Source organism: Trachypithecus francoisi, unplaced genomic scaffold (assembly GCF_009764315.1).
Source record: "Trachypithecus francoisi isolate TF-2019V2 unplaced genomic scaffold, Tfra_2.0 Contig01579, whole genome shotgun sequence".
NCBI lineage: Eukaryota > Metazoa > Chordata > Mammalia > Primates > Cercopithecidae > Trachypithecus > Trachypithecus francoisi.
In genome coordinates, this window is record NW_022681442.1 from 14,080,985 (window position 1) to 14,096,721 (window position 15,737).

At 43.3% G+C, this 15,737-nt stretch overlaps 1 protein-coding gene across 2 annotated transcripts in view; it reads left to right on the plus strand.

Moving 5' to 3' along the window:
- The first annotated feature begins 896 nt into the window (after nucleotides 1-896).
- PDZD8 (PDZ domain containing 8) overlaps nucleotides 897-15,737 on the plus strand; it is a 106,409-nt gene continuing 91,568 nt past the window's right edge. For both annotated transcript variants that reach the window (XM_033181579.1, XM_033181580.1), the window contains exon 1: nucleotides 897-2,033. In XM_033181579.1, the coding sequence (XP_033037470.1) occupies nucleotides 1,162-2,033 (872 nt within the window). In that variant the 5' untranslated portion in view covers nucleotides 897-1,161. The remainder of the gene's footprint in view (nucleotides 2,034-15,737) is intronic.

The following is a 15,737-nucleotide window of genomic DNA, read 5'->3' on the forward strand; positions in this document are numbered from 1 at the left end:
CGAGTAGTGACCAAGAGCTTAGGGTTTAGTGTTAGATAAACCAGGGTCCACTCTGCGACCCCACGCAACCTCCCCAGGCTGTCTGCACCAGTGTTGGCATCTGTCAAGTGGGTGGGGGACAACAGTGAATAACTGCCTCACAGACGGACTACCGGTTTAACCAGAGACTGACGGCGAGTCGCATATTAATCTTCCAATCACTTGGCAAACTCGTTTCACTCTGCATCTCTCCTCCCGACTGTCCTTTCAACTTCCTCCTCCCTGAAATTTCGAAGATCCACCTCGGTGGGAAAGTCATTCTGTGTGGCGCGCCCTTTCCCTGCGTCCCTCCTTCCCAGGGCCCACCCTCCGCGGACGCAGAGCGTCTGCTGGGGGGACGGCCGGTCCGCGATGGCGGCCTCTGAGGTAGTTGGTCCCCTCTCTCGGTGGGCTTGGGAAGGGTCCGAAAGGCCCGCTCAGATCTTCTGCGGTGCTGCTCGGAGGGAAAGCGCCGCCGCCAGCCGAGCTGTCACGGGCGCGAGTGGAAGAAGTACACCGCCGGATGAGCGACGCCGCTGCGGAGGTAACCGCGGGGACTGCGGCCAGGGACGGGGGATGGGTGCAGCAGAGGATAACGGGATGGCCGGCAACCGGAACGCGTCAGGCCGGCTCCGCCGGACCTCCTTACCAGCCCGCGTCCCCAGCCGTCCTCCCAGATCCCGACCGCAGCTTCAGAAGCGACGGCCACGTGGGTGGCGCCACGCGCCGCAGGGGCTAGAATGTTGGCGTTGGGGGAGCGCGGCTGGAAGGGCCGCAGAGAGGTGAAGGAGGGCCCACGTCCGCGCGCCCAGGCGCCGACTGCTGGGCGACGCCGCCGGGAGCGAGCACGCCTCGGACGTCACGCGCCGCTCGTCCAATGAGCGGAGGCCTGAGGGAGGCGCCGGTCCCCGCCCCGCCGCTGCCGCCGCCACACCGGCCCTTCGGGAGCGTCTGGGGAGGCGCGGGCCGCTGCGGGCTCGGGCGCCGCACCGCGCCGGCCCGAGCCTCTGGACGAGGCCCACGGAGCCGCTCGTCCCGACCCAGCCGCCTGATGTCCTCAAGATGGAGGCAGCGGGGGCGGCGGCGTGAAGAAAGCGGCGCTGTGGGCGCGGGAGCAGGGGCCCGGGCGGAGGCGGTGGCGGGATGGGGCTGCTGCTCATGATCCTGGCGTCGGCCGTACTGGGTTCCTTCCTCACGCTCCTCGCCCAGTTCCTTCTGCTGTACCGCAGACAGCCCGAGCCGCCGGCGGACGAGGCCGCCCGCGCGGGCGAGGGCTTCCGCTACATCAAGCCAGTGCCGGGCCTGCTCCTGAGGGAGTACCTTTATGGCGGCGGCCGGGATGAGGAGCCCTCCGGAGCGGCCCCTGAGGGCGGCGCGACCCCCACCGCGGCCCCCGAGACCCCCGCCCCGCCGACGCGGGAGACTTGCTACTTCCTCAACGCCACTATCCTATTCCTGTTCCGGGAGTTGCGGGACACCGCGCTGACCCGCCGCTGGGTCACCAAGAAGATCAAGGTGGAGTTCGAGGAGCTGCTGCAGACCAAGACGGCCGGGCGCCTGCTGGAGGGGCTGAGCCTTCGGGACGTGTTCCTGGGCGAGACGGTGCCCTTCATCAAGACCATCCGGCTCGTCCGGCCCGTCGTGCCCTCGGCCACCGGGGAGCCCGACGGCCCCGAAGGGGAGGCGCTGCCCGCCGCCTGCCCCGAGGAGCTGGCCTTCGAGGCGGAGGTGGAGTACAACGGGGGCTTCCACCTGGCCATCGACGTGGACCTGGTCTTTGGCAAGTCCGCCTACTTGTTTGTCAAGCTGTCCCGCGTGGTGGGGAGGCTGCGCTTGGTCTTCACGCGCGTGCCCTTCACCCACTGGTTCTTCTCCTTCGTGGAGGACCCGCTCATCGACTTCGAGGTGCGCTCCCAGTTTGAAGGGCGGCCCATGCCCCAGCTCACCTCCATCATCGTCAACCAGCTCAAGAAGATCATCAAGCGCAAGCACACCCTGCCGAGCTACAAGATCAGGTGAGCGGGAGGTCGGGGAGCGGGCCTGGCTGCCGGGAACCCCGGCCTGGGCGGGACGCTGCTGGCTGCGTGGATTGGGAAGGGCAAAGGCTCTTTTCTGTCCTGGCGCCTGCTTCTGGGGTCTTCCCACCCTGGACAGGGCCCCAGATCAAGGCGAGTAGTGAACACTTCCTTTGCTTCCGAACGGCACTGATAGGAGGTAGAAACCTTTTCGCGTGTTCATGGGGACTCAAGGTGCTGTCAACGCGGGCAGAATCGTCTCCTTTTATAAGCAGCATATTGGAAAAGGAAGGGAAGCCTACCCGAATCCCCAGGAGTCGCTTCTGGGACTGTGGAGAAACTCTCCCTCTATGTGGTTGCTGCATTGAGGGCAGCCGCGTCACTGGCTTTGCAGCATCACCTTGGCCGCGTTGAGAAATTGTTCCTGGACACAGTACACGCGTGAAGGGTGTGCTTATAGCCCAGGTCTGTGCTCATTTGCCATTGCAGGCCACTTTTGCTTTGATGGTTTGACACCTTTCAAGGCAGAGGTGGTAGCTCTTGCAAAGGAATCCTTTTGTGGTTTTTTGTTTGTTTGTTTTGGGTTTGTGTGTGTGTGTGTGTGTGTGTGTTTTTTAGTAGAGACGGGGTTTCACAGTGTTCGCCAGGATGGTCTCGATCTCCTGACCTCGTGATCCGCCCGTCTCGGCCTCCCAAAGTGCTGGGATTACAGGCCTCGCTCTGTCGCCCAGGCTGGAGTGCAGTGGCGCGATCTCGGCTCACTGCAACCTCTGCCTCCCTGGTTCGAGCGATTCTCCTGCCTCAGCCTCCCAAGTAGCTGGGGTTACAGGCGCATGGCACCACGCCCGGCTGAAATTTTTTTTTTTTTTTTGTATTTTTTAGTAGAGATGGGGCCAGGCTGGTTTCGAACTCCTGACCTCAAGTAATCCGCCCGCTTCGGCCTCCCAAAGTGTTAGGATTACAGGAGTGAGCCACCGCGCCCGGCCCAGGAATACTTTCCATAGCAGATGGGAAAGGAGTTGGGAGCCGATTCATAGTGTACTTTACATTTTGTATTAATGTCATTTGCCCATTTTGGGTAGATTGTAGAACACAGATCCAGACTCTGCCCATCAAGCATTTACTCTCTGTGACTGTAAGTTCCTCTCTCAAAGGACCTGAAATCACTGTGCAAATTGTATTTTAATGCTAGGTAGTGATTTTAATTTTTTTTAAGCCCTCCAGCATCTGATGGCTTAGTATACAGTTTTGAGTAGTATATAAATTTTGTTTTAATATTGTAGGAGTGGAAGGGGAAAGACTTTTTTAGGGCTAGAGGCGGAGTGGAAGGTGCTGTTTCTTTTGTAAAAAGCTGAATTTTTAATTTCTCTTTCTGTCCTTTAATTTTGTATTCACTAAGACATTTGAGCCTTTAAAATTTTGCCCTTTGTTATAAAATTAAGTCAGTCTTGTATTTTGCTTACCTAATTTTACTTGCCTTTTAGTGGAAGTTGCCTGTTTCTGGATCACCAATTTTCTACCAGTGTCAATTTTCAGGAGCAAGATAGTCCAGAAATATTTTGGGTTTGGAATGGATTATTGGCCTGTGTATGTGGCAGATGTACCCTACCGATTATGTTTTGTTTAGGCTAACAGCACAGAGTGACAGCTTAAAACTTGGATGGCAGGAGAAATTTACTTTGTAATGGAAATATTTCCATAGATTTATGGAGAGGTGGTGAACTGGTTGTTCACTGTGGTTGATTTCTGGTTCTGTGAAGTAGAATATACTTTATGAAACCTACTTTTAACCTCTGGAATATCAGTGACTAAATTATAACTGGGTTCTGGTGTTGAAGCAGCGAGAGATGTATATTTATAGCAGTGTGTTGCCAAAAAAGTCGTGAGAAAAAGTTGCTAGAGATTTTGGTATTCTATCACAACTTCAATTATGCTGTTTTCTGGTAGCTTTCAGTTAATACAATTTGACTAGATTATTATTTTGAAATTTGTGGAATAGCCAATGACAGTGAGGTTACATATCATTTTGAGGTTTTTTTTAAATGTAGACTTGGAATTTAGGTAAATCTGAAATAAGTTATGAATAAGAGTTATGGAGGCATTGAGAAGTTTATTACTTTGAAAAACTATGATCTGTATCATTGAATAACAATCATTTAAAAGTATGGCAAAACTGCTTTTCACTTATATCTGAAGGGATTTTTTTAAGAGCACAGCATGAATTTGGTTATGATATTTCAACTTCTAAACGTGAAGCATTAAATGATAATTTCCAGAAGTACACACATTTGTGCTATTTATACTAGATGGCATCTCAATGCTCAGTCAGCTGCACAGAGCATATCACTCAATCTGTAAATGTTTATTGTACACCTGCTATATGCTTTTCCTTGTTGTAGGTGCTGGGATTTCAGTACTGAACAATACTTGAACTCAGCCCTCAAGAAGCTTAGAGTCTAGTGAGAATTGAATTAGCTATACTTAGTAATTTTTTTGTGTTTTTTGTTTGTTTGTTGAGACAGGATTTTGTTCTGTTGCCCAGAGCTGGAGTACAGTGGCAGGATCGCGGTTCACTGCAGCTTCGACCTCCTGGGCTCAAGCAATCTTCCCATCTCAACCTTCCAAGTAGTTGGGACCACAGGTGTGCATCACCACGCCTGGCTAATTAAAAAAAATTTTTTTTTGCAGAGATGGGTCTTGCTTTGTTGCCCAGGCTAGTCTGGAACTCCTGGGTTCATTTAACTGATCCTCCCACCTCAGCCTCCCAAAGTGCTGGGATTACAGGTGTGAGCCACCTTGCCCAGCCCTTTGTAAGATTTAAACTAGAGTGGGATTGATGGGGTTGAAGTAACTAGGAAGCTGGTTTTAGCTTAGTAGAAGAAAATAACAAGTATGACGATGATAAGGGCTGCCTTAGCAAGTGTTGACTTCTTGTCTGTGTAGCTGTTCTGTCCAGTGTTTTAAACTGGTGATGGGCCAGGTGCAGTGGCTCACACCTGTAATCCCAGCACTTTGCAAGGCTGAGACAGGCAGATAACTTGAGGTCAAGAGTATGAGACCAGCCTAGCCAACATGGTGAAATCCCATCTCTAGTAAAAATACAAAAGTTAGCTGGGCATGGTGGCGGGCGCCTGTAATCCCAGCTACTCTGGAGGCTGAGGCAGGAGAATGGCTTGAACCTGGGAGCAGAGGTTGCAGTGAGCCAAGATGGCACCACTGCACTCCAGCCTGGGCAACAGAATGAGACACCATCTCCAAAATAAATAAGTAAATAAATAAACAAACAGGTGATGGTGTGGGACTGATTGAAGTTTCGGATAAGAGAATGAATTACAATACATCTAAGATACAGCATACTTCTCACAGGGAAAATTAAACTAGCTAGTGTTCATCATCTTTTTTTGCAGATGAGGAAATGGAGCTCAGAGTAGTTAAATAACTTGCTTAAAGTCACACAGCTTTCTTTTTTTTTTTTTTTTGAGGCGGAGTCTCGCTCTGTCGCCCGGACTGGAGTGCAGTGGCCGGATCTCAGCTCACTGCAAGCTCCGCCTCCCGGGTTTACGCCATTCTCCTGCCTCAGCCTCCCGAGTAGCTGGGACTACAGGCGCCTGCCACCTCACCCGGCTAGTTTTTGTGTTTTTTAGTAGAGACGGAGTTTCACCGTGTTAGCCAGGATGGTCTCGATCTCCTGACCTCGTGATCCACCCGTCTCGGCCTCCCAAAGTGCTGGGATTACAGGCTTGAGCCACCGTGCCCGGCCTAAAGTCACACAGCTTTCAAGTGGCGAAACCCAGCTCTAATAAGGCCAGGCCACCTTTAAAAACACACACACACACACACACACACACAAACACACAAACTGTATTGTTTTTAAGTGATTGTTTTTTAAAGCGTACCATCGATATAATAAATATGTGGGATATCTTTCCAAACTAACCTAGAACTCTTGAGAAGAGTATGACTATAAAGCTGATTTTTTTCTTAAATTGGTCATTTTAGAGGATCCTTTTAAAAGTAAATCATGAGGCTAAATCTTTGGGTACTGTCCCACATAGCATTTCTTTTTTAATTGAGCAGATTGTATTTCCAAATAGAAGGTCTTGCTATTTTATCCTTTTTTGTGTGTTTTTGTTTTGTTTTGTTTTTGTTTTTTTATTTGAGATGGAGTCTCGTTGCATCACCCAGGCTGGAGTGCAGTGGCGCAATCTTGGCTCACTGCAACCTCCACCTCCTAAGTTCAAGCAATTCTCCTGCCTCAGCCTCCTGAGTAGCTGGGATTACAGGCGTGTGCTACCACACCCGGCTAATTTTTGTATCTTTAGTAGGGACGAGTTTCACCATGTTGTTCAGGCTGGTTTCAAACTCCTGACTTCAGGCAATCTGCCCACCTTGGCCTCCCAAAGTGCTGAGATTACATGTGTGAGCCACTGTGACCGGCCTAGTTTATTCTTTTTTAGCTGTCTAATCTTCTTAGTAGAGCTAAAGCAGTAAAGAGAATTGTATGGAGTCTTAGGATCCTTTGGCATTTGTAATCATTACGTAACAGAAATATCTTGCCAGTTAACATTGTTGTTACTTCTTTCCCCCTTTGTTTATTTTGCCTTTTTCCTGTTGCTAAAGTGAAGCAGCCTGTCTGGACTGCCAGTTTCTGATGTTTCACCTAGAGATGCTAAGTTGCTCAAGTGGTTGCTTTCTAAGGACCCAGCTGATTGACACTTCATTTTACCCAAGTTAACAAACTTACAATGTTTGTAAAACATTTTATTTTACAACATGAATTATAATATGTAGACAATATATTTACAGATTTATTCAAGTTAGGATTTTCATTCATCCACCTCAGTGTTGTTTTGTTTTTTTATTAAAATACTTTAGTATATTATAATAGTAATTTTTTTTTAAATGAACCTCAGAATCCATCCTCAAGGGAGAAAGATTACCACTAATGTTCTTTTACTACATGGATAATTCATCTTCAACATGAAGTCTGAGTAATAGTCTCTGGGTGGGGAGCTGTGTTTAGGGTTTAGGAGTCAAATATTTGAGATTCTTACTGATGCTTCTGTTCCTGGAGTATTACTGTATGCAGACGAGCAGATTCAGTTTGCAGGTACTTTTTATTTGGCCTGTGCTGTTTAAAAAATGGAAGATTCTGTGTGATTTGGATTTGTGGCTTCTGTTAGGAAAAATTGGAATATCTTGTAGCGCCAGTTCTGCATTTCTCAGAGCAGCAACAGGATGGAGAGATGGACTGTAGTAGCAGCTTTGGGGTTGAAACTCAGTGTGTAAGCTCCTAGGTGGTGTTTATAGTTCCCCCTTATTTGCTGTGCTTAACTGATGGTACTTGCCTGGCCTGGAATAATATGAATTTGAGACTCTTACTGGAGGAGTAAATAGGGAGCATTACTGTTGCTAATTAGTGAAAATGGGAAGACTTAATAGCTGGAGTGGAGAGGGAGGGTGATCATTTTTATCCTTCTTTTAATTACGTTTTTGAAGGGACTGTTATTGAGCAATTTTATTTTTTAAAAGATATTATTGGCCAGATGCGGTGGCTCACTCCTGTAATCCCAGCACTTTGGGAGGGCAAGGTAGGCGGACCACTTGAAGTCAGGAGTTCGAGACCAGCCTGGCCAACATGGCAAAACCCCATCTCTACTAAAAATACAAAAATTAGCTGGACATGGTGGCACATGCCTATAATTCCAGCTACTCAGGAGGCTGAGGCAGGAGAATCGCTTGAACCCAGAGAGGCAGAGATTGCTGCAAGCCGAGATCACACCACTGCACTCCAGCCTGGGCAACAGAGCAAGACTCTATCTCAAAAAGTAAAAATAAATAAATAAATAAATAAATGACATTGTCAGGCCTGGCGTGGTGGCTCATGCCTGTAATCTCAGCACTTTGGGAGGCCAAGGTGGGTGGATCACCTGAGGTCAGGAGTTCAAGACCAGCCTGGCCAACATGGTGAAATCCCGCTTCTACTAAAAATGGCACGCGCCTGCAGTCCCAGCTGCCAGGAATGCTGAGACGTGAGAATTGCTTGAACCCAGGAGGCGGAGGTTGCAGTGAGCCAAGATCGTGCCGCTGCACTCCAGTCTGGGCAACAGAGTGAGACTGTCTCAAAAAAAAAACACAACATTGTCAACATAATGTTGAATTTTAAAAAGTCATTCTGCCAGAAAAAAAAAAAATGCCTTGAAATGCAATCCATTTTTCTACCATGTAGTGATAGTAAGTAGATAGCAGCTCCTTTTTGTTCGAGTTTGGTGGATAGTTTGCTTTAGTGGGATGGGGTCATTAATAACTAGATAAGCGTTTACTTCACTCATCTCCAAAAAGGGGGCATCAACTTATTGACAGTATATTTGAATTTAATGAATTGAGTAATCCATATCTCAAAATCTTTCAAAGTAAATTAACTGAAAACTGACAAAATCATTTGTAAAGTCAAGTGTAATATGTTGTATTTATTTACTTTTTCATACTTTTTTCTTTTATATTACACATTGGAAAATACTTTAAAATAGCTACTAAAATTCCTCGGTGGTTATAATAATGATAGTTTTACTTACTAATGTTGATAGGAATTCTAACTAACCTTTAATACTTGGGGAGAATAGACAATGACATTGTACATTACTCTAGCTATGCTGGAATAATCTTGTAATAGCTAATTTTTAGCCTATTGTGCTTTTTCTTGTACTGTTGCTCATATCTCTATATCTCTTGTCATATCTCTATGTAAGTTGAATTGCAGATCATTGTCTTAGAGATGAGTAATTATGTGATTTTAAAAATAGTCGTTGATTTTCAATAAGTGCTTAGTGCATACTACCTAGTGTTGTGGTGGGTATAGTAACAGTGATAAAAATGGTTATAAACTAATTCATGCTCTTATAGGGTTAGTCTTTCTAGGGAAAACAAAGAACACGTAAAGCTTATTTTAGTGGCATTGGAAGTATTTAAGCCCTTCAGTTTTGTGAGAAACTGAAACAGGAGAGATCAATATCTCTGCTCTGCTAAGGCAAACACCTGATTACTGTGGTACTGTATATAATACATTGTGACCTTAGCTTTTTTTTTTTTTCCTCATTGCCCAGGCTGGAGTGCAGGCGCATGATCTCGGCCCACTGCAACCTCCACCTCCCAGGTTCAAGCAGTTCTCCTGCCTCAGCCTCCCACAAGTGTGTACCACAATGCCCAGCTAATTTTTTTATTTTTAGTAGATACGGGGTTTTGCCATGTTGGCAGGCTGGTCTTGAACTTCTGACTAAGGTGCTCTGCCTGCCTTGGCCTCCCAAAGTGCTGGGATTACAGGCGTGAGATACCGCATTAGCTTTCTTAGCACACCTAAGTGTACTCCACCTAAATACCCAGTTTAGTGCTGATTTTACTTCTTGCATGTTGGATTTCCTCAAGCTGCTTTGAATTATTTTAATTTCAGCTTTTAAAACACTTTAGATGGAGAATAATGTGTTGATACATTACAAATCTTTGCTCTAGAAATTTGATTTACTCATTGAGGGGATAGTAATCATTTTGAGAAGGCTATAGTTTTGTTTGTTTGTTTGTTTTGTTTTTGTTTTTTTTGAGACGGAGTCTCACTCTTGCCCAGGCTGGAGTTCAGTGGCACAATATTGGTTCACTGCAACCTCCAGCTCCCAGGTTGAAGCAGTTCTCCTGCCTCAGCCTCCCAGGTAGCTAAGATTACAGGCGAATGCCACCACACCTGGCTAATTTTCATATGTTTAGTACAGACGCGGTTTCACCATGTCAGCCAGACTGGTCTCCAACTCCTGGATTCTAGTGATCCGCCCGCCTCAGACTCCCAAAATACTGGGATTACAGGTGTGATTCATGCCCTGCCGGGAGGCTATAAATTCAAATCAGTAAAAGCCACAGTGTCTTCCTGGAAATAGCCAAAGCAGATCATTATAAAGTAGATTGTGTTGAAGGAGCATGCCTGATGAAACACTAAATGTTGATTTACAAGTATTACTAACAATCTATCATGTGAGCAGGGTGGGGGTAATAAAACACTGTTTGCTAAGTATTCATTAGGCACTGTGTGGGCATTTCCATGCAGTTGCAATCTCAATAGTTAAAACTCCTGTGTGGGAGAGGTTAGTATCTCAGTTTTACAGATGTGGAAATATGAGATTTACAGAGGATTAGCGATATAAAGTCCTGAATTTCAAAGGTCCTGGACTTCCAGAGCTCATGCTCTGTTATTTCTTCAGAGATAAACCAACTGTTACTCTAAACCAGGGGTCTGCAAACTAGCTGCTATTAGGGCCCTGTGTTAAGAATGGTTTTTACATTCTTCAACTTTATATTTGAAGTTGTTAAAAGAAGTACTGGCCGGGCGCGGTGGCTCAAGCCCGTAATCCCAGCACTTTGGGAGGCCGAGACGGGCGGATCACGAGGTCAGGAGATCGAGACCATCCTGGCTAACACGGTGAAACCCCGTCTCTACTAAAAATACAAAAACTAGCCGGGCGAGGTGGCGGGCGCCTGTAGTCTCAGCTACTCGGGAGACTGAGGCAGGAGAATGGCGTAAACCCAGGAGGCGGAGCTTGCAGTGAGCTGAGATCTGGCCACTGCACTCCAGTCCCGGCGACAGAGCGAGACTCCGCCTCAAAAAAAAAAAAAAGAAGTACTAGTGGTGGTGGTGGTGGTGATGGTGGTGGTAGTAGTAGTAGTGACAGACCTTATGTACCCACGAATACTATCTGGCCTTTTACAGAAAAGATTCACTGATCCCTGCTCTAAACTTTAAAAAAAAAACCCTCAAAATACACCCCCCACAACCTGTTATAATGTTTACCAAAAAAAGAAGCTATATATGTGTACGTTGAAAGTACTTTTAAATCTTTGAGGGTCCTGTCCTTTGGAAACCTGCAGAAAATTTCTGCAGAAAACATTCTCTGCATTAAAAAAATTTTCATTTAATTTCATAGTTCCCTTGAAGCTTTTTTAGGGTCCTTAGACTCTAGGTTGAAAAATAAACACAGACAGAAGTGTACAACTTTGTTACCATAAACATAACTAAAACTAACATGCTAAAATAAATATTAACCACTTCATTATTTTGCTTACCTTCTTAAAATGTATATAGGATTCATATGACTCAGGTGTTTCTAAAAATGCTGGAGGAGGGGGTAATCCCTCTCTCTATCCTGTGAAATATATCATGTCTTTTTGATTCTTTCCTTTTTTTTTTCCTCTTAAGATTCCCTATAGCAGGCTGAGGCACACTCTAGATCAGTAGTGCAATAAGAATATATGAAATTTCAAGTTAGAGTTCTTATCACTAAATACCTTGTTTAAAAGTTAAATACTGGCCGGGCGCGGTGGCTCAAGCCTGTAATCCCAGCACTTTGGGAGGCCGAGACGGGCGGATCACAAGGTCAGGAGATCGAGACCATCCTGGCGAACACAGTGAAACCCCGTCTCTACTAAAAATACAAAAAACTAGCCGGGCGAGGTGGCGGGCCCCTGTAGTCCCAGCTACTCGGGAGGCTGAGGCAGGAGAATGGCGGGAACCCGGGAGGCGGAGCTTGCCGTGAGCTGAGATTTGGCCACTGCACTCCAGCCTGGGCGACAGAGCAAGACTCAGCCTCAAAAAAAAAAAAAAAAAAAAAAAAGTTAAATACTGAGTCAACATTTCTTCCCATCATATTCTCTATTTTCTCAGAACAGTGTCACCAGGAAACAAGTATTATTAAATGACTTCGTTCTTACCTTGGAGTCATAGGACGTACTGACACTTTTTTGACATAGCATCAGAGCACATCACACTTAATTGGAAAGTTTTAAAGCCAACTACCTGGTCATTAGCAGGTGTTTTACAGAGTAGTTTCAAAATCTCTCTTAGCCAAATTGCTAAGACTGGCATAAAACTGTACACTTCCTGTATTTGTACCAGGGAAAAATGTGGTATGCATGTTAATTATTTACCTTTAGATGAGTAGTAGTAATTTTACTAGATATATATCAGATATTTTCTAGGTGACACATTACATTCTTTTCCCTTTCAAATGAGTGACAAACTCACTTTAAAAATTCAAGCTGTTAGAAAATATGTAGTATCAAAGTGAAAATCTTCTGTAATATCTTTTCTTAAAACTATTGTTAAATTTGGAAACTATTCCGTATTTTTCTAAATGTATTGTAATTTGTTATTTATAAAGGCAGGATCATACTCAATACTTCATTGTTAGCATCTTTTTTTTTTTTTAACTTACTATATCTTGGGTTTTCTATATATACCTACTTCATTTGTTCTAACAGATGCTTATAATTACATTGGCCGTTAGTACCATAAGTTAACCAATTCCTTGCTGATTTTTCAGTTTCTCACTAATATAAATAATGGCACCGTAAACATCCTTCTACCTGTATCTCTGTGTAGATGGTAGATTTTGTTGTTATTTTTATTTTGGGGGTTGGGTGTTGGCCATTTTTTTTTTTTGGCATATATTTATATAGTATTGAGTAGCATAAAGAGGTTAAAAAATCTACTCCTCTCCATTTAGATTTCATCCTCTGATATACCCGTGTTAAGTTTGAGGTCTAAACCTAACTGTATGCTCAAACATACATATACAAGCCTCTTATATATATTGAGGAGGTGCCTCTCTCTCTTCCTCTTTTTGCCTTCTTCCGTCTCCCTCCCTCCTGCCCCCACTTTCACTCCCTCCTTCCTTCTGCCCTTAATAAAATGAGAGTATAATATGAATGTGACCCTGCAAATTATTTTGTGAAGTATAACATGGATGTCCCTTCAGATAATATGTATAAATCCAACTCATTTACTGCTTTGCTCTACTCTCAGCCATTCTCTCTGCCTCTGACCTTATCTTTCATCACTACTTCTCACATAATCTGTTCATGCCTCCTTGGCTGTTCTCATACCCCAGGCATGCTCCCACCACAGGGCCTTTGCTGTTCCTTCTTCTGGAGTTTTTTCCCACATACAGCCAAAGAGCTCACTCCAATGTGTTTTAGGTCCCTCTTAAATATCACCTTTCAACATATTATGTTTAAAAAAAAAAGTGGGTTAACCCTTTAAATGCTGGAATTTTTTTTTGCTCAAACTTCTTATGGAAATACTATGTGTGTATGTGTGTGTGTGTGTGTGTGTGTCTGTATGTGTCTGTGTGTGTACAGAAACTGTCCCACTCCTAAATGTACAGGGATGAATTTTCACAAAGTGAACTCAAACACTTATCTGAGTGCTGTGATTTTGAATTCAGTCTCTCTAAAGAATACCTGTATTTTCTGAGTTTCTTACACATAATTTATGGAACATATTTTAACTTCTTTTATGGTTAAACGTTGTCATTATAAACACAGGCTGATGATATGTAACCCAGTACTATTGTGAAATCAGGATTGAAGGAGAGTGCCTTCTTTATAGACAGACAGACACACACACACACACACACACACAAACTCACACACCACCCGCCCCCCATAAATTATGTTGATTGTGATCTCCAGCATTTAACCATGTTGAATTCAAGGTCTATCCAGGCACCATACTGGCACAATATCCTTTTCTCATTCCTACACACGAACAAAATACTAAACACAGATGTGTTTGCAACCTTCTCTGACACTCCAGAAGACTTGGTTTTTCATTTCACTTTTTAGAAAGGTCAATATTGATAAACTGTAGATTATACTTTTCTTGGATTGATATAGAATAACAATCAAGCTTGCTTTTACTAGTCTGGTATATAATTGTCAATTTTAATGAAATCAGAATGTTTTAGAACACATTTCTCTTTATTCTCTAATCAGCACATTGAATATTTCTGCCTGTGAATTCTTCATGTATTGTAGGGAGAATGGAGCTGATGATATGGTGGGTGGGGTACTGAATGTCTGGGCTTTGATTTGCATAACTTTGATAGAAAAGCTAGAAAATTTTTCACTTCCCAGCATTAATAGTTCTTGCTGGTATGTAATTAAAAACAAAAATGCTTGAATAGCATAGTAAAAATATCCTCATTGGGTTTATTCTTTTGTATTAAGTACCTATTATGTATACTTGGGTCATTGGTAAGGTACCAGTTAAACAGATACTTGCAACCTAACTACTTTTTAGTAATGGCGTTTCTCCTAGGATGAACTCTATAATATCCTACCTGTATAATCTACAATTATAAGTGACTATTTTTTTTTGCTGTGCAATCTTAAGTAGTAGTGATAGGGAGATACAATTTCTGTTTAGTAGCTGGCTACAAGAATCTCTATTTTGAAAAATGATTATGTTCTGTTCTTAGATACAACTTTCATGGAGACATCAATATCTTCTGAATAGTGCATCTGGTGTTTGTGTTGTATGCTAATTTTTTGCCCTTTTTACACAATAGTCTTTCATACATATTTTCATACATAATAACACTTATTACTAAGGATGTGGTTGCTGACTACCTTAGTCATTTGGTCATGCAAATAAATAATTCAAAGCTTCTTGCTCTCTGAAACCTGCTGTGGCTGAAATAAGAACCATTCTGTTATAGCAAATTTCATTCGTGTGGTAATTATTTTTATAATGCACTGAAAATCTTATTTTGTTCTCACCATTACTAAGTATAATATTATTTTCTGTAAAGTTTAGGACAGATGATAGCTGATATATTTCAGTATTTGGAAATCTTGTTCTTAATGTTTAACTCTTTGGATTTTAATCAGGACCAGAATGGCAAACTTTTGCCATGGGAAGAATTTAACTAAATATTTGTAGTAAAATATGTGTCCTTTTGTTTACTAATGCTGGAGTGGTAGGTAGTACAAACTGAATTTACTTCAGATATTTTGAGATTAATGAAATGTAAAGAGAAAATTCTTGACAGTCTTAGTCTGTAAAATAAAGTCAATGAATACAGTATATCTAAATTACAGCCCATTTTAGGTAAATTGCTTACTTAAAGTGAGTAAATTATCTACTTAAAATATTTTAGTAAGTTGCTTACTCAAAATATTTGAACTTTTTAATACTACAGAGTTAGGATTTGGACTCAATAATTCTGAGAATCATGCCACTCAACAAGCATTTATTGAACCAGACTCTTAGTAATAATTGTTAGTCTAGAGAATATCGGTGCTCTTACGGTTTCTCTTGAAAGTAACTTGGCCTCTTGCCCTGAAACAGTAGGATTAGAAGATGAGGAATTCCTGTTTTATTTCTGGAATTACTACTGATTTGTTGGTTTAGTATATCCTTGGACAAGTCATGCAATTTGTTGTTTTTGAGACTAAATGAAATGAAAATCTAAAGTTTTAAAAGTTCTTAGATAAAAGAATTTTGTAAATGTAAGATGGCATTATTTATTATTCACTTTGCTATTATTTCTGCAGGCTGCATCTTATCCTGGCATAGGTTTAATGTAGGGATTTCTCTCAAATAAGGATATACAAGCTGTTTATCTTATAAATATTTTCCTTTAATAAGTTCTAACTTGAGTTAGGTACTTATAAACTAACAGATGCAGAGATACAGATAGTATTACAATCATTTATGTACATTAGAAGATGTTTTACTTTCATTTGGATAGGGAAAAATTAGGAGAAAGCTGGACAGTTATAACCTTAAAACATAATCATTCCTCAGTATCCATGGGGGATTGGTCCCAGGACCCTCCCTGTTCCACCAGGATACCAAAATCCACAGATGCTCTAGTTCCTGGT